The 27,736-nt window shown below is 35.1% G+C and overlaps 1 protein-coding gene across 3 annotated transcripts in view; it reads left to right on the top strand.

Moving 5' to 3' along the window:
- Positions 1–27,013, top strand: part of NRK (Nik related kinase) — a 128,492-nt gene extending 101,479 nt beyond the window's left edge. For 2 of the 3 annotated variants that reach the window (XM_025277286.3, XM_025277284.3), the window contains exons 20-29: positions 4,146–4,332; positions 4,770–4,925; positions 7,529–7,672; positions 9,573–9,731; positions 13,372–13,472; positions 15,248–15,391; positions 15,682–15,831; positions 18,979–19,114; positions 21,907–22,046; positions 23,716–27,013. In XM_025277286.3, the coding sequence (XP_025133071.3) occupies positions 4,146–4,332; positions 4,770–4,925; positions 7,529–7,672; positions 9,573–9,731; positions 13,372–13,472; positions 15,248–15,391; positions 15,682–15,831; positions 18,979–19,114; positions 21,907–22,046; positions 23,716–23,811 (1,413 nt within the window). In that variant the 3' untranslated portion in view covers positions 23,812–27,013. The remainder of the gene's footprint in view (positions 1–4,145; positions 4,333–4,769; positions 4,926–7,528; positions 7,673–9,572; positions 9,732–13,371; positions 13,473–15,247; positions 15,392–15,681; positions 15,832–18,978; positions 19,115–21,906; positions 22,047–23,715) is intronic. The other variant, XM_025277285.3, reaches the window with a different exon arrangement.
- Positions 27,014–27,736: the final 723 nt, after the last annotated feature.

The raw sequence follows: 27,736 nt of genomic DNA on the forward strand, positions 1-27,736 counted from the left end.
GGATTGGGGGCAGGAGGAGAAGGGGACGACAGAGGATGAGATGGCTGGATGGTATCACTGACTCGATGGACATGAGTCTCAGTGAACTCTGGGAGTTGGTGATGGACAGGGAGGCCTGGCGTGCTGCGATTCATGGGGTCGCAAATAGTCGGACACGACTGAGCAACTGATCTGATCTGAACACCTATCCTATTCAAACTCTTCTAGAATTGCAGAGGAAGGTAAACTACCAAACTCATTCTATGAGGCCACCATCACCCTAATACCAAAACCAGACAAAGATGCCAAAACAAGAAAACTACAGGCCAATATCACTGAAGAACAGAGATGCAAAAATCCTCAACAAAATTCTAGCAGACAGAATCCAACAACATATTAAAAAAATCATGCATCATGACCAAGTGGGCTTTTATCCCAGGGATGCAAGGATTCTTCAATATTTGCAAATCAATCAATGTGATATACCACATTAACAAACTGAAAGAAAAAAACATATGATGATCTCAATAGATGCAGAGAAAGCCTTTGACAAAATTCAACATCCATTTATGATTAAAAAAAAAAAAAACACCCTTCAGAAAGCAGGCACAGAAGGAACATACCTCAACATAATAAAAGCCATATATGATAAACCCGCAGCAAACATTGTCCTCAGCAGTGAAAAATTGAAAGCATTTCCCCTAAAGTCAGGAACAAAACAAGGGTGCCCACTCTTACCACTACTATTGAACGTAGTTTTGGAAGTTTTAGCCACAGCAATCAGAGAAGAAAAAGAAATAAAAGGAGTCCAGATTAGAAAAGAAGAAGTAAAACTCTCACTGTTTGCAGATGACATGATTCTCTGCATAGAAAACCCTAAAGACACCACCAGAAAATTACTAGAGCTAATCAATGAATAGAGTAATGTTGTAGGATATAAAATTAACACACAGAAATCCCTTGCATTCCTATACACCAACAATGAAAAAACAGAAAGAGAAATTAAGGAATCAATTCCATTCACAATCGCAATGAAAAGAATAAAATACTTAGGAATAAATCTACCTAAAGACACAAAAGACCTATATATAGAAAACTATAAAACACTGATGAAAGAAATCAAAGAGGACACAAATAGATGGAGAAATATACCATGTTCATGGATTGGAAGAATTAATATAGTGAAAATGAGTATACTACCTAAAGCAATCTATAGATTCAATGCAATCCCTATCAAGCTACCAATGGTGTTTTTCAGAGAACTAGAAAAAATGATTTCACAATTTGTATGCAAATACAAAAAACCTCAAATAGCCAAAGTGATCTTGAGAAAGAAGAATGGAACTGGAGGACTCAACCTGCCTGACTTCAGACTATGCTACAAAGCTACAGTCATCAAGACAGTATGGTACTGACACAAAGACAGAAACATAGATCAATGGAACAAAATAGAAAGTCCAGAGATAAATCCATGCACCTATGGGCACCTTATCTTTGACAAAGGAGGCAAGAATATACAATGGAGAAAGACAATCTCTTTAACAAGTGGTGCTGGGAAAACTGGTCAACCACCTGTAAAGAAAAAAAGCTAGAACACTTTCTAACACCATATACAAAAATAAACTCAAAATGGATTAATGATCTAAATGTAAGACCGGAAACTATAAAACTCTAGAGGAAAACATAGGCAAAAAACTCTCTGACATAAATCATGGCAGGATCCTCTATGACCCACCTCCCAGAGTAATGGAAATAAAAGAAAAAATAAACAAATGGGACATAATTAAACTTAAAAGCTTTTGCACAACAAAGGAAACTATAAGCAAGATGAAAAGACAGCCTTCAGATTGGGAGAAAATAATAGCAAATGAAGCATCTGACAAAGAATTAATCTCCAAAATATGCAAACAGCTCACGTAGCTCAATAGCAGAAAAACAAACAATCCAATGCAAAAGTGGGCCAAAGAAGTAAACAGACATTTCTCCAAAGAAGACATACAGATGGCTAACAAATGCATAAAAAGATGCTCAGCATCACTCATTATCAGAGAAATGCAAATCAAAACTACAATGAGGTACCTTCTCACACCGGTCAGAATGACTGCTATCCCAAAGTGTACAAACAATAAATGCTGGAGAGGGTGTGGGGAAAAGGGAACCCTCTTACACTGTTGATGGGAATGCAAACTAGTATAGTCACTATGGAGAACAGTGTGGAGATTCCTTAAAGAACTGGAAATAGAACTGCCATACGACTCAGCAATCCCACTGCTGGGCATATGCACCAAGGAAACCAGAATTGAAAGTGACGTGTACCCCAGTGTTCATCACAACACTGTTTACAATAGCCAGGACATGGAAGCAACCTAGATGTCCATCAGCAGATGACTGGATAAGAAAGCTGTGGTATATATACACAATGGAACTTTACTCAGTTATTTAAAAAAATGCATTTGAATCGGTTCTAATGAGGTGAATGAAACCAGAGCCTATTATACAGAATGAAGTAGGTCAGAAAGAAAAACACCAATACAGTATACTAATGCATATATATGGAATTTAGAAAAATGGTAATGATGAGCATAAATGTGAGACAGCAAAAGAGACACAGATAAGAAGAACAGACTTTTGGACTCTGTGGGAGAAGGCAAGGGTGGGATGATTTGAGAGAATAGCATTGAAACATGTATATTACCATATGTAATAGATCACCAGTCCAAGTTTGATGCATGAAACAGGGCACTCAAAGCCAGTGCACTGAGACAACTCTGAAGGATGGGATGGGGAGGGAGATGGGAGGGGTTTCAGCATGGAGGACACATGTACACCCATGGCTGATTCATGTCAATGTATGGCAAAAACCACTGCAATATTGTAAAGTAATTAGCCTCCAATTAAAATAAATTAACTAATTAAAAAAAGGAATCAAGGAAGGAAAGAAAACAAACAAAAAAACTCCCTAGGAAGTTTTTCTTTCCAAGGTAGGAAGAAATTCCCTAGATGATTTCCAATGGGAAAGCAATATCAGTAAAAAGGAATCTATGTCTGCCTGAATGTCTGTCAGTCTATCTACTTGTCTTTCTATCCACCCATCTGCTCATCTATCCTAGTAGGTAGCTCTTACCTACCTACCTACCTATCTTAATTAAAGACATTAAAACTAGATGTCCCAGCATGGTTTTCATAGCACCCCTGGGTATCTCCAGTTATCTTAAGAAATGTTTTAAACATTTGCGGAGAGAATAGATCTTCCTTTCATTTTCATTTTAAAAGGACATGTTGCCATATAATACTTTTATGGTAGGAAAGGTCATAAAAACAAGTTTTTGGTAGGACAGGATAACTGTATCAATGCCAAGAATCACTGTTTATACATAAAAGAAATGCTTATTGGCAAACAGGCTTACCAAAAAGAATTGGTATGTTTTTCCATTGGATATGGCATCCCACATAAATTCTGTCACATTTTGTGACTTTATCCTTGAATTTCTTGTCTGTAAGTCAATAGAATCTAGCTAGACCTTCACTGAAGCATTTTTGCACTCTTGAAATTGTGTTGGTTGATTTTCTATCATTAGCTTTGTCCTTTGACAAAATGAAATTGAATCCAGCACAATAGTACTTTTTTATTTTTGCATGCAGCTATTTGAAATAATGTAACTGAAAGCATAAGCTTTGGAATCAGACAGACTTTGGCTTCAAACTTTAATCCCCCTGATTATTTATGTTACCTTGAATAGATTGTTTAACTTCAATAAGCTTTAGTTTCCTTATAAGTAAAAGGGAGATAATCAAATTTACTTTTGGTGTTGTTGCAAGGATTCACAACAATCTGTAAATAAGATGCCTAACAGGATATCTGATGCATAGTAAAATTTCCACAAATTTTAAGTCCCCAAATTATATAGCTGAGGATTTCATGCTCCATTAATTTCTGTTCTGACATCAGTTGTCTCACTATAAGTTAGTTCTTTCTTTTCTGCTAACATTATTGAGTTCTACTGGTAAATGTGGGTTTTATAAGGATCAAGAATTACAGATGTTTACATACATCTGTACAAATACAAAATTTGCATTCCCTCTTTCAAGTAACCCCTAGGCATCTTACATTTCTCTCCTTGTTAATTTCCTAATAAAGTCAAAATCAATTGTTGATCATCTTTTAGGAGTCAGGCGGTAGAAGTGAGGCCTCAAATGCCATTGCCCCGGGTGCTGCACCCGCAGTACCTGATGCTGAGAATGACACTGTGGACATATCAGAAGTATCAACAGAATCAGGTTTCTCTGCCAACCACTCTTCTCCCTCCAATGATTCTGAAAGGACTGCAAATGCTGACTTTGCCAGTGCCATCTGTAAGTGTATTTAATATAATCTTCAAATGCTGCAGTCTGTTCCATATTAAATACAGGTTTTGACCACTGGTTCATTATCAGAAAAGAAGTCATTCTGATACTCAGATGACATAAATTCAGATGGATTTTTAAAAAATCTACTCTTCACTAAATCTTTATAGCACCTAAATTCGAACTATAATTGAGAAATTGGCTCCCTCATCTGGATTTCATTTGATATATAATCACAGTAACTTGAAATGCATTCATATACAGAAATATATTCTGTCTTGATTTGTGTCATCTGATGATTTATGAATTATAGAAATTATAGCTCCATAAAAAATAAAATACAATAAAGGAAAAGGAATTTTTCTAAGCTGTGTCTCATTTGTAAAAACACTCAAGTGCATATGGTGTACACACTAGTAAGTTCTCTCAATATCTTCTCTTCACAGTATATGCTGGATTAGTGGAAGTACCTGAGAAATCATCTAAGCGACCCTCTGACGTTAATGTTAACCCATTATATGTCTCTTATGAATGTAAAAAACCACTAATCCACATGTATGAAAAGGAATTCACTTCTGAGATCTGCTGTGGTTCTTTGTGGGGTAAGTTTGATTTCTTAAAACTGAGTTGTGTTTTAAAGAGTACATTTTTATCTATATAAAAACTAGTATAAAAGCACAGATATAAAATATGTATTTGCTATTGACAAAATGTTTTCAGGGCTTCCCTGGTGACTCAGATGGTAAAGAATCTGCCTGCCATGCGGGAGACCTGGGTTTGATCCCTGGGTTAGAAAGATCCCCTGAAGAAGGGAATGCCAACCCGCTACAGTATTCTTGCTTGGATAATCCCCATGGACAGAGGAGCCTAGTGGGCTACAGTTCATGGGGTTGCAAAGAGTCGGACACAACTGAGCGACTAAGCACAACTGTTTTCAATTATGCATACATGCTAAGTCACTTCAATCCTATCTGACTCTGCGACCCTATGGACCATAACCCATCAGGCTTCTCTGTCCAAGTGATTATCCTGGCAAGAATACTAGAGTGGGTTGCCATGTCCTCCTGATTTCCATGTATGTGTGTGTGTGTGTGTGTGTGTTTGTATATGTTATTAAACATGTATATACACATGTATCTACACACAGAGAGAGTAGTTAACTTGCTTATTTATTTTCACTCAGTGCAGTTTGATGTTTGAATTACTCCCTCTCCTGCTCATTCTGTTTTTCTTTATAACCTGAATTAACTTTGCTAAAATATAAAATTGGACTAGGTTATAATTATTTGAAAATTCAAGCTTAGTATTTTTAATTTGTGATAGAATGCAATGTATAATACCTAATGAGATTATTGCAAGAAATTTCTTCAAAAGTTCTTGTTTTTAAAATATCTTGAGGATTTGTAGACAAAATTCCTTGTATAATATCTTAACTTTAATAGACTTCTTCAATCCTTTATTCCAGGAGAATTTTAACCACTTGGTAATTCTGAGACAGTTTTTTACCTCAAGCCAGTCTGAACCATAAATGAAATAGAATAAATTAATGCAAGGAAGTGAAAAATCCAAAATAAATGCCAACCTCCAACCTGCAGTTTCATAGATTTTGCTTAATGTATGATTGAACAGGGGACAGAATTTTAAATTAAAAATAGAACAGTGTAGCAAATATTATAGTTTTGCAGAAAAAAAAAGCCATCCTCAAAGTTCTACTAATGTAATGTGTCAGATAACAAGAAAGCAAAGTTTACTTCATTATCATTTCAGTCAGGCAACTACCCAGAGATGAGCTTAATGTCTAGTAACCCATTTTTATAACTTGTGGTTTTATATTTTAAAATATAAAAGATTTTAGTATGTGTCATCATGGTAGAACAAGATGCCCCAAATGGCCACTGCCAGTATCTCAGTCCCCAGGGGTGTCCCAATGGCTTCTGCCTCTCCAAGGGGATTCTCCAAGATCAACAAGTGGGTCTGACCCAGGCACCTTTCAAACCACCGTGTCTGCCTTGAAACTTGAAGCATATGAGATTTTGTGCATGCCCTGTAAGAATGGAATTTCTTTTACTTATGGCCCTTCAACTCTCCTGAAAATAAGCCCCACTTGATTTTCAAAACCAATTGTTCTAGGAGCTCATCTTCCCAGTGCCAGACCCCCGGGCTGGGGAACCCAATGTGCATCTTGGATGCCAAACTCCTTGGGAAGAACCTCTTGTTTATGAGTCATCAGCTCTTGAATATGGGTCTTTACTAAACTGCATCTCTGTCATTCCTTCCCATCTTGTTGTGGCTCCTTCTTTATGTCTTTAGTTGCAGAAAATCTTCCTGCTAGCCTTTAGGTCATTCTCATAGACAGTTGCTCTGTAAATAGTTGTAATTTTTGTGTGCCCATGGAAAGAGGTGTGTTCAGAGTCTTTCTACTCCACTGTCTTGATCCTGACCCCCATTTGAAGTGCATTCTAAATTTAGTTGAATCTTCTATTTTAGTCTTCTCATTCAGTCTTTAAACAGTGCTTATATTTTAATGAATAGAGCCAGCACACAAATAACAGAGTATAGGAATGTAAATACATGAAATAGGAACTAATTTTATAGACATTCAGCAATATAAGTTTTTTAATATATGCATGAACACAGAATCACCCAATATTAAAATAATTTGCATATAATTATTTAAAAGTATTAAATTGCTGTTATAGTTATGAATGAGAAACCAACAAGAGGGAAGGGATATACATATACGTATGGCTGATTCATGTTGAGGTTTGACAGAAAACAACAAAATTCTGTAAAGCAATTATCCTTCAATTAAAAAATAATTAATTTTTTTAAAAAAGACTATATATACTAGGCCTCATGAATATTTAATAGTAACTTTCAAAAGAGTTGACTGATTTTTGTAAAGTTTGGGACATTACTAAAAGGTACTAAGATATACACAAAGTTCTATCTGTGTGATGGCATACCAGACACCAGCCAGCAGAATATTACCAGAAGGTGTTATTTTCTATATTTTAATGAAAATAAATTTGTTCTGTTAGTAGAGAGTTCCCTGTTACACAGAATGAAGTCAACAGTAGCTTAAAATGACAAACATCACCTTTACATAGATCAGCACACTGGAGGAGCAAGAATAGTAATATAAATGCAATTATAAAAATGTAATCTGAGCTAATATAGCACTTTTCTTTTTGTATATGAACAGGAGTGAATTTGCTGTTGGGAACTCGATCGAATCTGTATCTGATGGACAGAAGTGGAAAGGCAGACATTACTAAACTTATAAAGAGAAGACCATTCCGTCAGATTCAAGTTGTAGAGCCACTCAATTTGCTGATTACCATCTCCGGTTTGTTTTAAGAACTAAAATTAGCTAAGTTATTATGCAGATTAATTAGGTTGTAAACTGGGCTAAAGACTTTCTCAAGTGAAAGTGTTCCTAGGAAAGCACTGTAAATATAATTTTTAATTGGGACACCAGGCTTTCCTACTTGCATTTTCTTAACTATTTACAATGTAAACTTCTGACTCTCCTTTGATGTCTGGATATTTGATTGCAATGTACCTCTACTAGGTCAGGGAAAGGAAAAACCATGCCATTTGCATCCTATCAGGTCTTCTCTCAGTAACCATGCACAACTTTGGAAGTCACAGCCTCAGCCACCCATGCACTCACCACCACAGTAACCTCCAATATATACCTTTCCTGTGATGTGTTAGAAGCAACAAGGAACAAAGAGGCCAATAACTGGATAAAAATGAGAGTCTGTTGTACCTACCACAGCCCTATAATAAGGGTCTACAGATAGGGCTAGTAACAAGAATGGATCCTCTATTCTTCCCACATAGTAGTTGAACTTTTTAGTTTGGGTCAGTCAGAGCCTGAACCTTGGAATATGAGAGATCAAGTATATGGATGTTAATAATTATTGTGATTACTAAACAGTACTTGGTATCAGAAAAGCACTAACATTAATGCTTACTTTAGGCAAAAAATTACTCTTGAAAGATTGGGAAAAAATGTTAAATGTTTTAACTGTAGAATAAAATGATGCTAATCACAGTAATTTTTATGTGCTTATATACTTCCTGTCTATACCTAATAATGATATTTCACATTAATTAATGATTATGTATAGTCCTAAATATGATTAATGTTGCTTTAAGTTTTGGTTAGAGAAAATCCCCTAGAAATATATACCGAAGTATCATGATTTTTTAAATCATTTTTCATGGCCATTCATTTATAATTGTTTGAGGCACATGGAAGCAACATTTAGTTTTTGAATACATCTGGATGGCTTACAGGCTGCACATCTGGATAACAGATTTCTTTTTATCCAGCTTTATCTAACCCAAATATTCTCTTTTTATTGCTGAAGCTTCTCTTAAATGTGGATTATTTTTGCATAAGATAGTACAGAGAATGTTAGTATAGAAAGATACCTGATAGTTTGGAGCTCAACTTTGTTATTTGAGAACAGAATGACAATAGATATAGATACTTGAATTCTAACACTGCTGAAAAATGATTAAAAATATGTTTAAGATTACATGAATAAGAATCTTAATGTTGGGCCTAGAAATCTTATAGTCTAAAAATGACTATAACGTCACTATATATGAAAATAAATGTGTGATTTTAATGGCTTGTTTTTCTGAAAGAACTGTAAGAATTTGATGGGATTTACAATTAGAAAAATAACATTAAAGATAGATTGGGCTGAGAAAAAATAATAAACCATTGGATTTCTTTGTAAGTTTACTGGAATGAAAGAGTACAGAGAGAGAGACCCATCTCACTGGCTGAGGATGCCTAACAGTCAATACACCAGACATATCTTCTCATATATGCACACTACCAGAGACAGCTTCTAGGTCTCTGAGTCCCAAAAAAGTCATGGCTTAGATTAAAAGCTAAGAAACAAATGAATGGATGGTAATTCTGTTGCCCACATAGTAGTAGTCTTAACCTGTTCCAAAGAAGTATTGTACATTCACTTCTACATTGATAGCTGGTAGACACTTCAGCTATTTCTTGGAAGTGAGAGACTAAAAGAAACTTTGCTATCATATTTCCAAACTCTAAAGGGGAGACTCAATGCAGTATAGTTTTTTAAGTGCTTTTTACTTTAATTAAAAGATTTGATTAAAAAGACAAAATACCTTTACCTTTTTTGTTCTTCTAATATGTAAAAAAAAAAAAAAAAAGACTGAATTAAAACACTGTGTCTTTTCTTATCTATCAGGCCGTAAGAATAGACTTCGAGTGTATCATTTGACATGGCTGAGAAATAAGATTTTGAATGATGATCCAGAAAGTAAAAGAAGACAAGAGGAAATGCTCAAAACAGAAGAAGCCTGCAAAGCAATTGATAAGTTGACAGGCTGTGAACACTTCAGTGTCCGTAAGTCTCATTTCACATTTGTTTTTGTTGTTATTGTTTAGTCATTGCCATGTCCAACTCTTTTGTGACCTCTTGGACTGTAGCCTGCCAGGCTCCCTAGTCCTTTGAATTTCCCAGGCAAGAATACTGGAATATGTTGCCATTTACCTCAGCTATATAAATTTTGCCTCCCTTCATTTGGTGAAGTACATTCTTGTGAAAGGTAAAGTAGAGAAAGGAAAACATTTGCAACTTCGAATACAAAAATGAGTAAATTTCTCTGAGACATCTTTCAAGTCTTTTATGTCACAATAATGGCTGTTATTGAAAAAATATTGATTGACTGAAATAGCTATTGAAGTTAAATTTGGTTTACTTTTTCTCCTTTCTTCCCTTCCCACTCACTCTAATTAGTTCACATTAACTGATGTTTCTTCCTGCTTCTATTTAACTTCAATTGTATAAATGTTAATGTGTCTTCAGTAACCTGCAAGATTTATATGACATTGTCTTTCCTTGGAGCAGCAATAAAATAGAATCCCATAATGATTCCTTTTTTAAAAATTGGGAAATCCCTCTTAATACTGACCAAGAAACTTTACCATGAGTCAAAAAGAAAATTTATCAATTATCTGCTGGCTCTCATTCCCACTTATGATATTCATGAGTATAATTGCAAAATATTTCCTGTCTGATTAGTGTGTTTTCATATCCCGTGTGTCTTGACAACCATCCGCTGTGGAATGGAGTAACAAATCCAGGGTCTCAGAGTCCTGCTGTCATCTCTCAACAACTTGGAAGTAATGTTTTCCCATTCTTTCTATTTCTGAAGCAAATCCCCTCTACTCTTAGCCTTTTTTCTTCTTTCCTCTTTACTAATTGTCTATCAGTCAGAACTAGTGGCATAGGTAAGAGATAGTTGGAATCACATAATATGAGTTCGGAGAAGGCAATGGCACCCCACTCCAGTACTTTTGCCTAGAAAATCCCATGGACAGAGGAGCCTGGTAGGCTGCAGTCCATGGGGTCGCTAGAGTCGGACACGACTGAGCAACTTCACTTTCACTTTTTACTTTCATGCGTTGGAGAAGGAAATGGCAACCCACTTCAGTGTTCTTGCCTGGAGAATCCCAGGGATGGGGAAGCCTGGTGGGCTGCCGTCTATGGGGTCACACAGAGTCGGACACGACTGAAGCGACTTAGCAATATGAGTTGTGGCAGGATATTTTTATCCTGACTGACCATTTCTGTTCTGCATACTAAGAGGCTTTCCCAGGATAGGTTTCATATTTGTATACATATGTGACGCCATGTACTGCAGCCTACCGGGCTCTTCCATCCATGGAGTTCTCCAGGCAAGAGTACTGGAGTGGGTTGCCATTTTCTTCTCCAGGGGACGTTCCCAACCCAGGGATTGAACCCAAGTCTCCCGCATTGCAGGCAGACGTTTGACCATCTGAGCCACCAGGGAAGCCCATATACATACATACATACACACAAATAAAGGTAGAAATGAGTGCCCAGACAACTTAAGTATTAAATAAATATACTATTTTCTTCTAGTTTTGTGTATCACTACTTTAATATTCCCAGATGTCAACCCAGAAGTTGATATAGCAGAAGTACCTCTTAATAACTTATCAAGTTTTTAGTTCAATAAGAGAGTTTACAAAGATAGTCAACCTTGCAAAGATAGTTCTGTGCGTTTGTGAAATGGATGGACTAGTTTAGTCTACTTTTCCTGGCTGATTGCATTCCAATCAATCCCAGCTCTCTAATAACACTTGTCCTACTGACGAGGGGAACAGTAGCTCCTTCCCAAAGGAGAATAACAACATAACCATGCTTGCATGGTATTTTCATAGCCTTCCAAGGTCCACAAAATAGTGGACTGATACCAATTACTGCCATATATTGAAATTATCAGCATTATTTGCTTAAAAGAGAATTTGTTTGCTTGTTGGTGGATTTATTAATCATAATTCTTTGACCTACTTCTGAACAGTTAAAAAAAAATAAAGAAAGAAAGTGAAGCTAGACTCAGAGAGGCAGAGACACAGAGTGAGAGAGAATGAGAGAGGAAGGGAGAGGAAAGGAGAGAGAGAATTCTTATATATTAGTCTTAGATGAAGTCTGGCTAGAGAAGACAGCAGCAGTATCTCTGCCAAAGAAGAGGGATTTAGCACAAACATAAATCTAAAAGTAGGACAACATATTTCATAAGAGCCAGAAGGTCTGGCCAAGGGCAAACATATACTTTTTATAAACTTTTTCTTTCTTTAATAAAAAAGCTCTATTGAAATAATTTATATACCATAAAATATACCCAATTAAAGCGTACAATTAAGTGAGTTGCAGTATGTTTATAGAGTTGTGTAACCATCACCATGATCTGATTTTCATCATTCTAACAAGAAACGTCATAGCCATTAGCAATCACTGCAAATTTAATTCCTCTTACCTTATTCCCTTCATAATCTGAATAAGCTACTGATCTACTTTCTCTGCTATAGATTTGTCTTTTCTCCATGATGTACTTAAATGGAATTATACATTATATGATCTTTTGTGACAAGCTTCTGTCACATACCATAATGTTTTCAAGGTTCATCCATGCTATAACCAGTACAACATGTATCAGTATTCCTTTTTATTGCTGAATAGTATTGCATTGTATAAGTATTTCATCTTTTGTTTATCTATTATAAATTCATTGTTTAAAATGTCTTTCTTCTGGTTCTAACCATCCAAGTAGGTATAAAGCAGCATCACATTATAGTTTTGATTTGCATTTCCCTCATGAATGATGTTGTTGAGCATTCAAGTGTTTATTGGCCATTTGTATATCTCCCTTGGGCTATTTATCTTTTTGTTATTGAGTTGTGTTTTTTATATATTCTGGATACTAAACCCTTACAGATATATGATTTGGAAATATTTATTCCTGTTCCATACTTTGTCTTTTCACTCTGTTGATAGTGTCCTTTGATACATAGAAGAGTGAATTTTAATGAAACCCAATTTAGCTGTTTCTTTCTTTTGTTGTTTATGCTTTTGGTGTCAAATATGAGAAATCTATTACCATGAAGGTTTATTTACTTTTAATAGCTTCATAGTTTTAGCTCTTACATTTAGGTATTTGATCCATTTCAAGTTAATTATTGTATATATGGATTAAGGTAAGACATCCAGTTCATTTTTTTATATGTAGATATTCAGTTGTCTCAGTACCATTTGATGAAGAAATTGTTGTTTCTCTATTGAATATTCTTGGCACCATGACCATAAATGTACTTTATTTATAGACATTCAGTTCTACTCCATTGATCTATATGCCTATCCTTATGTCAGTACTACACTGCTTTGATTACTATAGCTTATAATAAGTTTAGAAACTGGGAACTGTGAGTCCTCCAACGTTGTTTTTTATTTTCAAGAGCATTTTGGCCTCTTCTAATTCCATGTGAATTTCAATCAGCATTTCTGTTTATACATAGGGGGCCATTGGGATTTTAGAGATTGCACTGAATCCATAAATCACTCTGGATGCTATTGCCTTCTTAATTGTCATTGTTATGGCATTTTTAACAACAAATACAAATACTTGAGTGTTCTTGCTAACCCTGTGGCGTTGTTACTTCTTTGTATTTTATCATTGTAGTCCAACATGAAGAAACAACATATATTGCAATTGCTTTGAAATCATCAATTCACCTGTATGCATGGGCACCAAAGTCCTTTGATGAAAGCACTGCCATTAAAGTGAGTGGTCTCCATATGCATTGGGCTTTCTTTTGAGAACTTGTAAACAGAACAGTATTTGGAATATAGTAGGAGAAATATAGATGCTATTCTTCTCCAGTTAATGTAATTTGAATATACCATGTCAATAATTATCATTTAACCCTTTTCTAGACAATTCACAGGTACCAAACCAAGGGAGAATGTGAGGGAAATCCCTGACCCCTCCCCTTACAGGAACTCCCTACCAGCTCCTCACTCCCTCACTCCCAATTCCTGTAGTTAACATGAAGAACTCCTCTTCTAAAGCCACAAACACAAGCTTTGGGTGCTACCCCAATGACTTGAAGCTGAGAAAGTCCCTTTTCTCTCTTAGTGAGGGGTGGAGAGCAGAGGGAAGGTAAGGAAAGATGTGACAGTGGTAGAGTGGGGAACCCCCTGGTAGAGGAATGAAGGAAAAGAAAGCCTTTGCTCTCATAACCAGGACTATAATAGGTGGGGGTGGGGAGGAAAGGGTGGCTCTATATTCCTTCCAAGCTGGATCTCTAAACACATTTCTCTCTAGAACTATTACAAGGAATGCTGGTTAGGCTTATTTGGATTACGAGTACTGTTTCCACCCTTATTTTGGTTTAACTGAACTTCTATGGATCAGCCTCATAAGGTAACCATTTAGTGTCCCAAACAATTAAGTCACTGATGATTTTTAATCACATTTCATAAACTGGAGACTATTTTTATCTTTATTATCTTTTTACAGTGCTTCAGAACTCAACATAAATAAAATTATTCTGTATTTATTCTGTATTAATAAAGACTGATTAATGAACCAGTGGTACTACATAGAATCCAGTAGCTTCTTAGAATCATCTGAAGCATTTGTTAAAAGTTTAGATCTCAGACGCAACTCCAGGCCAAATTAGGTTTGGAATGGGGCCTGGGGAATCTATATTTTTAGCAAACATCCTAGGAGATTTTGAACTGGTTGGTCCATGGAGTTTTTCAAAGCACTGATAGGGACACATCATGATAGACCCCAGTAAGGTATTCATGAAATACAATCATATCTTAGGTTAGGATCTGTTTACATATTATATTTTATAGACTAAAATATCACATGTGTACAATATAGATGGGTTAATGTTTATGACTGCTCCTCAGATGTCTGAAAGTAAAAGTCGCTCAGTTGTGTCCGACTCTTTGTGACCCCATGGACTATACAGTCCATGGGTTCTCCAGGCCAGACGACTGGAGTGGGTAGCCTTTCCCTTCTCCAGGGGATCTTCCCAACCCAGGGATCGAACCCAGGTCTCCCAAATTGTGGGCAGATTTCTTTACCGGCTGAGCCATTTGTACAATAAATATGTTCTTTTATAAATAGCACAGACTACTATATAGATAGTCTGGGCCTGTCCGGACACAAATCACATCCCTGATCTGATCTCCCTAAATTGGGCATTGGGTCAGTTGTCAGTATTTGGATATGGGTTTGTTCCTGGGTGTCTGCTGATTGGTCAGAGCTGCCTGGTATGGAGCTGGGAAGCAAAGAAGGTAAGTACCAACAGTCTGTCTGGCCTGATATACAGTTTCTTGTCTAAGTCCTCACTCCAGTTCTTGAATCCCACCACATGAGTTCAGTATGTTGAAACCTGTGATGCCCAGTCCTCTACTGTGACCTGAACTTGGCAATGTATCCTGTTTGGCTTTTTGTTTCCTTGGACTAGGAACCATAATAGCCTAGAGTACACCCAGTCTATGGTAGGTTAACATGTCTGGCCTTTCTCATTCCCTACCAAGTGTGCATTGATCAATCAGCAGACTCCGAAGGAGACTACATGTCCTATGAAGCCTATATACGAATATTGGCAAAAATACAGGCAGCTGATCCAGCAAACCGGTTTAAGAGACCAGATGAGCTCCTTCATTTGCTGAATCTCAAGGCAAGGAATTTAAATACAGCACATAGGATACAAGGCCATATAAAACTCTTACGATTTTTGAAGATTTGGCCTTTGAAGGAAAACTCAATATTTAGAACCTGAATATAATTGTTCTTGTTGAGTTAACAGATCTAAGAAAAGTTGTAATACATAGGTCTCTAAATATATTATGTAATTTTAAAAATCATTCTGGGTTCTATACACCTGTTAAGCAAACGGGCGGGAGAATTTTCACCTTAGACAGAGTGTCATTTTTGGCCTTTTGGCCATATTTGGTTTTATACCTACAGGTGTTTCCAACACTTGGTCATAAGCCAGTGACAGTTGACCTGGCTATTGGTTCTGAAAAAAGACTAAAGATTTTCTTCAGCTCAGCAGATGGATATCACATCATTGATGCAGAATCTGAGGTTATGTCTGATGTGACCCTGCCAAATAACGTAAGATCCCTAGAAATTATTGTATAACATAATTTGAGTATTTCCAACTGTGAAACTCTTAAAAGGTTTAAAAATACGAGTACCAATATCTATATTAGAACTGAGACCTAAAAGGTAAGTATTGAGTGCCAAAAGGTAGTAATGGATAAACAAAAGTCACTGATGGTTTCTTAGTTCAGAGTGCTAAGTCTGTTCTGCAGATAGACTTTGTCTGGCACAGTGATGTTTTGTATTTGTTTTTGTTTTTATTTTGAGTTTTTTTTTGCTTTTTTTTAATTTTTAAATTTTACATAATTGTATTAGTTTTGCCAAATATCAAAATGAATCTGCCACAGGTATATATGTGTTCCCCATCCTGAACCCTCCTCCCTCCTCCCTCCCTGGATGCTTGGGGCTGGTGCTCTGGGACGACCCAGAGGGATGTATTTGTTTTTAAATGAACCACCTCATGCGAAGAGTTGACTCATTGGAAAAGACTCTGATGCTGGGAGGGATTGGGGTAGGAGGAAAAGGGTATGACAGAGAATGAGATGGCTGGATGGCATCACCGACTCGATGGACATGAGTTTGGGTGAACTCCGGGAGTTGGTGATGGACAGGGAGGCCTGGCGTGCTGCGATTCATGGGGTCGCAAAGAGTCGGACATGACTGAGCGACTGAACTGAACTGAATCCCTAGTTTACACTTAAAACCTGGATTTCTATTGAAAAACCAATGATCCAACATTACTATCTGGCCATAATCAACTGGAACCAATTGGTGCCTGCCCACTTTTGGATGGAACATATGCTATGCATTCTCTATCCGTCCATGTTTATGTATTTATAATAACTGGCCCTCTTAGGCATATGAGTTTATAACCCTTGCTTTTAGTTCTCTGCATCTCATTAAGCATTATTATGTATATGCCCTTTCTTTATCCAGATTTTAGTAAACTATGATATATAGCAAGTTATCATAAAGTATTCTCTTATAGTATACTTTATACTTAGAATTTCTGATCAAAGGATTCAACACTTTAAAAGCTAATGCATATCAACTCTCAACTCTTAAATAATTATAAACATGAAAATATGGCACAGCATCTAGAATATGAATAGTTGTAAAAATACTATACACATTATTTATATAAAGAGCTCAAACATAACATAATACCTCACACACTCACACACACAATATACATATAATGGTAGAAATGACATCTTTTCCTGTTGAAAATTATATTAAAAAGGAAGAGATGAATCAACAAATCTTTTTAAATTCCCCATTTTGTCAAACACTAAAGTTTTAACAGTTTGGTGTTATACAAAAGTCCAGGAGAAAACTTTTTTGTACTTCTGAATCACTGTAGTAATGTGATATTTTGCACAGTTTTCAGAGTGATCTCGTATATCTCTGACAGATTACACAGAACAATTGTCAGATCATTAATGGAGGCTGTTTTTTCAAGTTTTGGTCAGATTTAACAATCCAATTAGATGATCATTCTGTTGTCACCTATGATTATATAGAAATCACTGTTTATAATGTCAAAAACACTGAACCGAGCCCCAGACAAAGCCACTTAAATATGAATTCAGGTAAGTTTTAGTATAAATATTATAGTATTCTTCACTTGGAAGGTCTTCCATCACTTCCTGCATCTTATTTTTTTTTACATTACATCGTGCATTATTGAAAACCTCAGTACTGATTCAAGTTTATACTTATTTGAAAAGTCATTCAGGAAGATTGAATTCTGTGTTCAACTTGACTACTAAGCAAGAAGAATTACTTTCTTTTCGAGCAATCTGTTAATTATTATGGAAACAATGAGAGAAGAGGATTTTTTTTTCATCATTTTCTGGCCTAATTAGGATACCTTAAGTGAATTCAAAAATAGAATTTTTAGCTAAATACCCTAGTGTCTTGACCCATTAAAAGAGAAAGGACTCTAATATAAGGGAGGAGAGAGTGTCTTCTGAAACAGGATGTACTAAAAATAATTTTTCCAACAGTGCTAGATTACAAAAGCTATAAAGCTACAAGGGAGCTATGTGTGCTAAAAGAATATCTGATTACTTCAGGAATCATCTGAGAAGCAAGAGAATTACCTCTGATGCTTTCTGATTTACAGCAGCTTAGCTCTATTCTAAACAAATTTTTTGAGACAACCTTTTTTCTTGCAATTTCTTTTTCTCTCTTCCTTCATCTCTTTTCTGATTCAGTTGCTCATGCGAGTGCACAGGGAACGCATTAAAATTGCTTTTGGCCTCTGGATCCCCATTTTAGTTTTAAGAATTGTTGTTGCTGAGACTGAGGCATGGCCACAAGCACTTGGCCTGAGTGCACTGGGTTTGGCAAGTATAGTTTCTGACATTTTTTCCCTTAAATTGCTAAATTGGAGACATGATAAGAGGAATTGATTGTTCATTTTTAAGGGAAATATGATTAACGTGACAATATCTATAGTTTGGGCAAGTTTTGTCACATTGTTTTGTGCATCATGAAATTTAGAAATTCTTAGATATTTCTTAATATTTCATCACCTAGTACCTCTCGGAATTGAAGATATTTTAAGATTATGTAAACTGGATAATAAATTCTATAATTTTTTTGAAGGGAGGATGACTGTTACATTTCAAGCAGTGAAAAATATTATAAGGCTGTTCCTTGTAAATATTTAAGCTCAAGCTATTTTAAAGTTAATTTTCTATTTCTGATTTGAATGAATTGGATGATAACCAGTGATTTTGTATTTGTTAATTGGTTCATTCCTTACTAAATTTAGTATTCATTAATGTGCTAAAATGAATCTGAAATCAAACAAGTGATGTTTCTTCTATCATTATACATCATACTTAGTGAAATTTCAACAAATTTCTCTGTTAGAAATATATTCTGCTTTTTACATATATAATTTTTCTCCTAAAAATATAGGAGACTATTAAACAATAACAACCTTATGACATAGGGAAAGCTCTTCTCAAGTGTTGGATAGCATGCTGTTTAGTACTAAAACAGAAATTTCTCTCCTCTCTGTACCAACCCCTCTTTGGTCTTTATTGTTCATCCAAGCTGCTTCTATTAAAGTAGTAGTGATAAAATGTTGGACATATAAATCCTTATGAAACATAATTCTAGCCCCTGGAAATCATTATACCACAGAATATCATCATTTTACCTGATTCCTTGGGAATTGGCATGATGCTCACCTTCAATGCTGAATCCCTTTCCGTGGAAGCAAATGAACAACTCTTCAAGAATATCCTTGATGTGTGGAAAGACATACCATCCTCCGTAGGTATGTGGAAAATTTTTCTCCTTTCAGATGATCCCAGAAAAGCTTCTATTTCCTAAAGTGTCACTTTTTCTCAAGGCATCTAGGGTTAATTTGGGGTACTGCATATTTATTCCCTTGTAAGATAATGTATATGTTTTTCTTATGCTTAATGATTTCACAAGGCTACCACAAAGAGACTGATTTTGGCTGTCTTAGTAGTTCATTTTCAATAAGCATGCAATTAAAATAAGAAAGTGATTATTTTCTATAATAATCTATCATTTTATTTTAACTCCTTTTGCTTGCAGATTTTACACAGGTGTTGAAAATGCTTCATTCCATAACATTGATTTGGGGGTTTTACCTTTATCTTAGGAGAGTGCCAACTAGTATAAGAGAGGAGCAAAATATTTCCATTTTGTACAGTCAATAGTGTTCTGTTTAGCCAGTAATATTCCTGTGAAGAATCAAATACAAACTGCTTTTGTGACTCATTGGTTGTCACTAAGATTTCATCAACCTTCATTTACAAAACAGATAAATATGACTGACTGAAATGCTCTTAGGTACTACCCAGATGACAACACAAAGAAAACTGCCTTTTCATCTTCATTAGACCAGGGCAATTTTTTTTTGTTCTTCCTGACCAGCACAGGACTACCAATCTGGGAAATCTGAATAACTTGAATCTCTCGTACATGTCTCTGAGGCTTGATGACTACAGAGGTAATTCTAAATAGGAAACAGAATAATGCCTATAAACAGCAAAAATACTAGAGTAGAATGATTTTGTTGAAATGTTACTGGAAGGAGGATAAGTTTAATGAAGCAAATAAAGGAAAAGGGAGAAGGAGAGGGGGAGAGAGATAGACGGAAAGGAAGGAAGGAAGGAAGGAAAAGAAGAAGACAGAAAGATAAGAGAGACAGAGAGAAAAGTAGTTTATCAATAAAAAGTTAGAAGCTTCTGAAATCTCTATAAAATGGCTAAATGTGATCCACATGTGACTTTAAGGACCAGTTTGAAAGAGCTTTTTTAATGGACATTTTTTCACTATGGATGATGGCACATTGCATTGCATCTGCAGAATCCTTTCTTTTTGCATACATAGTGTTAAGGGATGTCCTGAAAACATCCAATTCCTTCAAAAGGTAAGAACTCACAGAGGGTTTAAAACCATTTTGTGAAAAGAAGTAAATGCTTACAATATAATTGACAGATCTGGGGCAAAATAAACTGAAAATAATGCCTTGTTCTAACTTCTACAGTGGTTGTGATCAATTTATTAATCAGAAATTAGAATAAGGAAACTTAGCTCAAATGGGAAATGTAACCCCTATATTTATGTCAGTAAACAATGATAGGAATCAAAAAGATCTTAAAAAGTCACCTGCTACAGTTCTTATCCTTAGGCAAGACAACTTCCAACCTAAAACAGAGCTATTTTAAGTAACTAAAATTGAAAAGTATCTCTCTATATGTAAAATAAATTAGAGCACTATGAGAAGATGTTTTGGTCTGTGTATTAAGGGTAATTTGAGAGCATGTAAAGATTGCTTTATAACTCTAATATTAAGGAAATCAATTGCTCTCTTTTTTTTGTCTAAACATGACTTCTTTTTTAATTTAAAACTAACCCAGATCCAGATTTCCCCAATCTAAATTTTACATTTTCCTTTAGATATAATGAATGTTCTCACTAATAAGATCATTGCTTTGGATTTTTAAACAAATATATAGAGATGCAGCAATCATAGGAAGCATCATTAAGCATTCCCAACTAAATCATTAGATTCTATCTCATATACAAACTAGCTCAGTAGCTAGGTTAAGTGGCAAATTAATGTGCTTTAGAATCAAGGTAGAAATTATTTAATGCCATATGAACTGTGTACTTGGACTCAGCAAGTAGACTGCATGAAGTTTATAAATTTTGCTGTATGCAGTTGTTGAAAAAAATACTGCTCACCATGTCAGAAAATACCTTACAGTGTTAGCTGATTATATGGCTATTTACATAACTAGGTTTTCTGTTTTAAAGCAGTTGTCATAATCTTAATTGTCACTGAATAATATAAAGCAGGACCCAAAAGTTTTAATCTTAATAAAAATTTCCTAAGCAAGAGAAAGGCTTAACAGTGTCAAATTAGCTTTAGTTCTGTTTATAACATGGTACTTAATTGAATTACATTAGAGTTGCTAACGGAGAAGGCGATGGCACCCCACTCCAGTACTCTTGCCTGGAGAATCCCAGGGACAGGAGAGCCTGGTGGGCTGCCGTCTATGGGGTTGCACAGAGTCAGACACGACTGAAGTGACTTAGCAGCAGTAGCAGCAGCAGCAGAGTTGCTAAAGTCATTATTTTAGCAAGTCATTTTTTAACAGTTTTAATTTTGAAGAGTTAGGTTTCCATGTATGTCATTTAAGCACAAGTACAAACCCATACAGGATATTGTACCCCAAAAATAGATTATAAAATAATGACTGTGAGTAGATTTGATTTTCTACAAAGGGGTTAACATTAACCTTCAGCTTTTTCTGTGGTGTTGGAGAATGTAAATACAAAAATTAACTTAGATCTAGTTATTCACTATGGTGAATAGTTGATCACAATGATAAGAGTACATAGCTAGCTTGAACATTCTGTTGAGCAGCATAATGGCCAAACTACTGACTTAGATGGAAGAAAATAAGAATGTATTCATCCAAACTGTAATAATGTCCCTCTTAATAATCAAACGTTAGCTATAGTTATAATTTTCCATCACTGGCAGAAATATTTTGTGTTTTTCTGATTTTTAAATTTTTATTGTAGCTTTTGAGTGTTCACAGAGAACCACAGGGTGGGGCCAAAAGGCCATGGAAGTCCGCTCTTTGCAGTCAAGGGTTCTGGAAAGTGAACTGAAGCGCAGATCAATTAAGAAGCTGAGATTTCTGTGTACCCGAGGTGACAAGGTATAGTTTACATACCCCAGTTAAAGCAAAAGTAAAGCAAGCAATGAAAATTAACTCAGGAAATTTATATTGTTTTTTTTTCTGGCTATAAGTATATTTATGTTAATGTCCCAAATTGACATATTAATAATATAATAAAAATAAATTTGCAATTTGCATTAGAAACATTGATTTGGTAAATGATGAAATTTGGTTTCAAGAGAAATCATTTTCAAAAATGTAAAAATTCTAATGGTGTTCATAGCAAAATTAGCCTCTATTTGTTACAAATTCCATTATTGTCTGTGATGCATAGCTCTTTTCACATTCATATTAATATGACATTTTGAAAGATAATGCTTGAGTAGATCTGCCTTTTATAGTTTTCAACATAATCCAATAACAGAAGAAGGAAAAAGTTAATTATGTTTGTTGAACACCTAATCATATAGTAGAGTTTTGGCTAAATACTTAAGAGGCTCTCACACTTAATCTTCGTAAGTGGACATTATCATGTCCACTTTACAGAAAAGAAAAAGGAAATCAGTATTTGGCAATTATTTGTGTAATGTGATCAATTTTAACCAATTCAGATAGTTTATATTGAAAAAATGAATTGTATGATATCAGAACAGTCCCTACATGTTGTGAGAAATAATAGCATGAAAAAAATAAATTCTAATAAGACTAGGAAGCATTCACATTTGTAAGAAATTTCAGAGGATTTGAATTATCAGAACCAACAGGGTAAAGCACTGGGCATCAATAAAAGGTACTGGTTTACAATATAAAGAGAGATAATGGCAAGAACCAATGATTGAGATCAGGTACATCTAGGATGCAGTCCCAGATCTAACTACATGTGAGAACCTGGAAGTTTGACTTGTTTTTCTGAACCTTAGTTTTTTCATCTCAAAAATGGGAATATTAATAACTTGGAACAATTCTGTAAATTATCAATAATGTATATATAAGAAGCATCTCACAGGTCGACGGCCTGGCACCTAAAAGGTGTTAAGTCAAGGGTAGCTAGTGTTGTTTTCATCATTACGTCACACACCTTCCTAAGTATATCCATTGTGGAGGTTGAAAACCTTGGTCCTAACAAGAGTACTTCTGTTTGCTATTTATATTCTTGTACTGTCCTAATTTTCTTTATGGCACAGACCATATTTGCACAACATGTTCCTCTCTAAGTCAATTGGTTTAGCTGATAATATCAATCTATTCATGTCAGTCTATTACACTGAAATAGAAAATTGTACCAAGTAGAAAATTGCAGTGGCCACTTAAGCACCAGCGACAGTATGAACTGCATCTAAATAATATGATATTTTCCATATATTAAAAGTAAAAGGAAAGCTAACTTAAGTAAAAGTAGATTTTTTTAAAATAGAAAAGGAAAATTGTTAATGAAACCAATCAAGAAATTTAGCAGATAAATGTCACCTACAAAAACTTAATTTTATTTAAACTATATGAAGTACAGTCATATAGAATATGGTAAAAAGTACTTTTTAAATTATACTTTTGGCTCCATACTCATTTGAATTTGTATATTTTAATCTAAGGAAATCTCTTTTTGAAATTGATTGATAACAGACAAATTGAAATGATAGTTGTACCTATTAAATATCAGTTTGCAGTTATGAAATATTTACTGATATTGTCTCTTTCTCTCTTTTTAAAGCTATTCTTTACCTCTATCCTGCGCAATCATCACAGCCGGGTTTACTTCATGACCCTTGGAAAACTTGAAGAGCTCCAAAGCAATTATGGTGTTTAAAAGTTTCCAATGATTTATTATACTGATTACAAGCATCATAAATATACAATTTACATTTTTAAATTTCTGAGATTAAATGAGCATTCACTTTTACTTGTAGGGAAAATTTAAATCAGATACTTTACTTTTAATGTAGCACAGAATAGTTTTAATGATAAATGCAGCTTTATATATAAAATTAACTATAGCAAGCTCTATGTACTCCAATGGTGTACAATATCTTTTGCACAAACTTTGTAACTTTTGTTACTGTGAATTCAAACATTACTCTTTGGACAGTTTGGACAGTATCTATATTCGGATTTTACAACATGGAGTTAAGAAACCTGTAATGAGTTAGATTCCAAACAGCTTTCAAAAAAGTTGCCCCTGAATGAGGGTTTTTTTTTTCCCCAGAAAAAAATCAGAATAGCAACAAACCATGTACAGATTTGCCAAGTCCTAGAAAGAACCGAATGTTAGATTATGAAATGAAAATAATAAGGACTAGGTATAAACCAGACCTAAGGCTGAACAACCTGTATGCCTGGAGAAAATACAGTGATAAAGGGGGAAAGGCCCCCCTTTTCCCTCATTGCTCCATGACAGTTAAGCCCACGGTTAGAGACCAGTTGTGTTCTTTTCATCCCATGTTAAGCTGGTTTTCTCTTGATAAGGAGAAAGGAAGAAAGCCTAAAATGGTTGATTTTCCTCAGAAACCCCAAAGATGTGCAATAACTATAAGAACCACCAAATAATACACTTGCAAGCCTGATTACAGGACTGAACTCCTATACATATGTACTGTAGAATAAATTGTATTTTTTAATACTTTAAAGTAGGCGTCAAGTTCTGCCCCAAAGACAGATTGGTTGATTTATCAAAATTCTTATATGGCCAACAATGTGACTATCAGACAGCTTTAAGTATTTTCCTGATCCCAGATTAAACTGTAGGAAAACTTCCCTCCAGTTATTAAGCAAAAATAAGAAAATAAAACAACAAAAAGTTTTGACCGCTAATACTTGTGTTTTTCATGGTTCTATTTCTGTAAAATCAGAAATTAATCTAGAAGTGATAAGTTCATATGTAGGGACTTAATGTAATAGGTTAAAAGGAAAGATTTGGAAAAAAATACAACTTTTATCAAATACCTAGGTCGCAAATTTATAGCAGTGAAAAAAATCATGCTAGTCCATCACCCCTATATATTATAGACGCCATAGATAGGTGGCATTTGGTCGCCTATGGTAATTGCTACCTGGTGAAAAGCATCATTTCTCCATATCCATCCTCAATACCATGGTTAGTTCTGGGGCAATAAAGAAGCAACAGAACTACCACAAAGTATACCTCACTATAATTCCTCTAGTTCTGCTTCTAGATTCTGAAGTCAGTGCTAGTGGGATAATAATTTTCAAACTACCTGGTTAACCAAAATACAAAAGCAGCTAACTATATGTGATTTCATAATAGCACACTATTTCTTGGTACCTAGGTGCCAGGAATGATGATTTGGATTTTCCTAATAACTTTTATCAAGAATGTAGTAGCTCAATAATGAGAATTTAGGAGAACCTGAATCCATGAATTAAAGATAAATGTGATTCGCATTTGTTACTGTGACACAATAATGTGATCTTAAAACTGGCTTATCCTTGAGTGTTTACAACTCAAATAACTTTTTAAATGCAGTAGTTTAAAGAGAAAACAAACTTTTATGTCAAATTATTTCCTTAGAATTAGTCTTCCTTTTTAATTTGTACACCAAAAAGGCCATGGGGAACTTTGTGCAAGTACCTCATCGCTGAGCAGATGGAGCTTGCTATGTTTGAATTTCAGAAAATTCTCTCATTTAAGTAGCGTGTAGAATCAAGTCTTTTAAAAATTCATTTTTTTTCTTCATAATATTTACTCAGTTAAGGTTCAAAAATAAGTTTTATCTTAAATCATATTTTTAACGCAGTAAGACAGTAAACTCTTTTAGGAAGTCAACTCCCATTGTGCTCTGTGGCTGTCATTCTAGCAAATATACACAGTAGTGAACTGCATCTACAGAGGTGTCCCAAAGTAAATAAGCAAGAGAGATTGCAAATGTGTAATTGAACATTAAATGATAAGGTGCTAAGAGGAAAGGAAGCTAGGCACATACTAAGGGAGATTAGATGTTGGATAGCCAACTTAGGAAGGACTGAAAATATTTAGTCATTTGTAGGCAATGAATATTTCCAATTTAGATGTTTAATCCATCTGGAATTTTTACATCCTTTGCCAGCTGAAACAAGAAAATGAAGGAGCAATTACATTTCATAGTCAGTGCACAGTAAAGAAAAAATTGTAACTCCACCTCACCTTGTAGCAGCAGCACCTGGAAGCCCTGGCTCATCACAGAAGCATTGACAGGGATTCCTGGAAAGCCAAATTCCCAAGCCCTGTGAGTTGAAGCATGAAAGTTCTGGCAGCTTGTGAGTAGCACTGGGACAGAGTACAGTTTATTTTAGTGTACTTTAGTTTTTACTCCAAAGCCCTTGTCCAAAATAGAAGAAATCATTGAAAACTAGAAATGTGATATATGCAAAGAGCTGACAAGAAAAGTTTCAGTATGATTAGGTCTTTTGAAGTAAGGTTAAGCGCCTCAGGAAACAGAAAGGATAATCGTTAAAATAGTAGATTAGGCAAAGCACAAATCATACATGCATACACACAAGCACACACACAAACCATTTGAATGCATAAATTTTAATATTTTAGTGCTACCAGTTTCTAGATAATTAATCAATAAGTGTTTTCTGCCAGGACTTACTTAACTGAGACACTATCAAGTAAACTAGGAATCATGCCACATGAATTCAATGGGATCTTTTAAGTACTCTTCAGTTCTTTTCAAAACTGTACCTATTTAAATCGATTTGTATTCAATCTGTGCTCTAATTTTAAATTTTATAGAAATAATCTTTGAGACTGCTAATTGTTTCATCAGAAAACCTGCAATGAATCATTGTTCAATCTCTAAAAAATTTTAAATGTATTGATTGATGTCATTGGATCTTTTAAGTACTCTTCAGTTCTTTTCAAAACTGTGCATATTTAAAATCAATTTGTATGCAATCTGTGCTCTAATTTTAAAATTTATTGAAATAATCTTTGAGACTGCTAATTGTTTATTCAGAAAAATTGCAATGAATCATTGTTCAATCTCTAAAAATAAAATTTTTTAAATGTATTGTTTGATGTCATTATTTGAACTATACTCATCTAATACTTCAGAATTAAGACTCATTCAAGGATTATTCATTTCCTTAAAGTATGTAATAATGCACTAATTAGAAGGTGTTAGGGGTTCTACCTATTGTTCCATTAGGAATTCTAGTGAAGGAGGGGTATATTAATTGGACCAAAATCTTTCTGGGTTGTGCAGTAGTGGAATTAAAAACTAATAACATGGAAGCAATCTAGATGTCCATCAGCAGATGAATGGATAAGAAAGCAGGAGTACATATACACAATGGAGTATTACTCAGCCATTAAAAAGAAGACATTTGAATCAGTTCTAATGAGGTGGATAAAACTGGAGCCTATTATACAGAGTGAAGTAAGCCAGAAAGAAAAACACCAATACAGTATACTAATGCATATATATGGAATTTAGAAATATGGTAGCGACAACCCTGTATGCGAGACAGCAAAAGAGACACAGATGTATAGAACAGTCTTTTGGACTCTGTGGGAGAGGGAGGAGGAGGATGATTTGGGAGAATGGCATTAAAACATGTACAATATCATATAAGAAACGAATCGCCAGTCCAGGTTGGATGCAGGATACAGGAAGCTTGGGGCTGGTGCACTGGGGTGACCCAGAGGGATGGTATGGGGTGGAGGTGGGAGGGGGGTTCAGGATGGAGAACACGTGTACACCCGTGGCGGATGCATGTTGATGTATGGCAAA

Source organism: Bubalus bubalis, chromosome X, assembly GCF_019923935.1.
Source record: "Bubalus bubalis isolate 160015118507 breed Murrah chromosome X, NDDB_SH_1, whole genome shotgun sequence".
In the NCBI taxonomy this organism is placed as follows: Eukaryota; Metazoa; Chordata; class Mammalia; order Artiodactyla; family Bovidae; genus Bubalus; species Bubalus bubalis.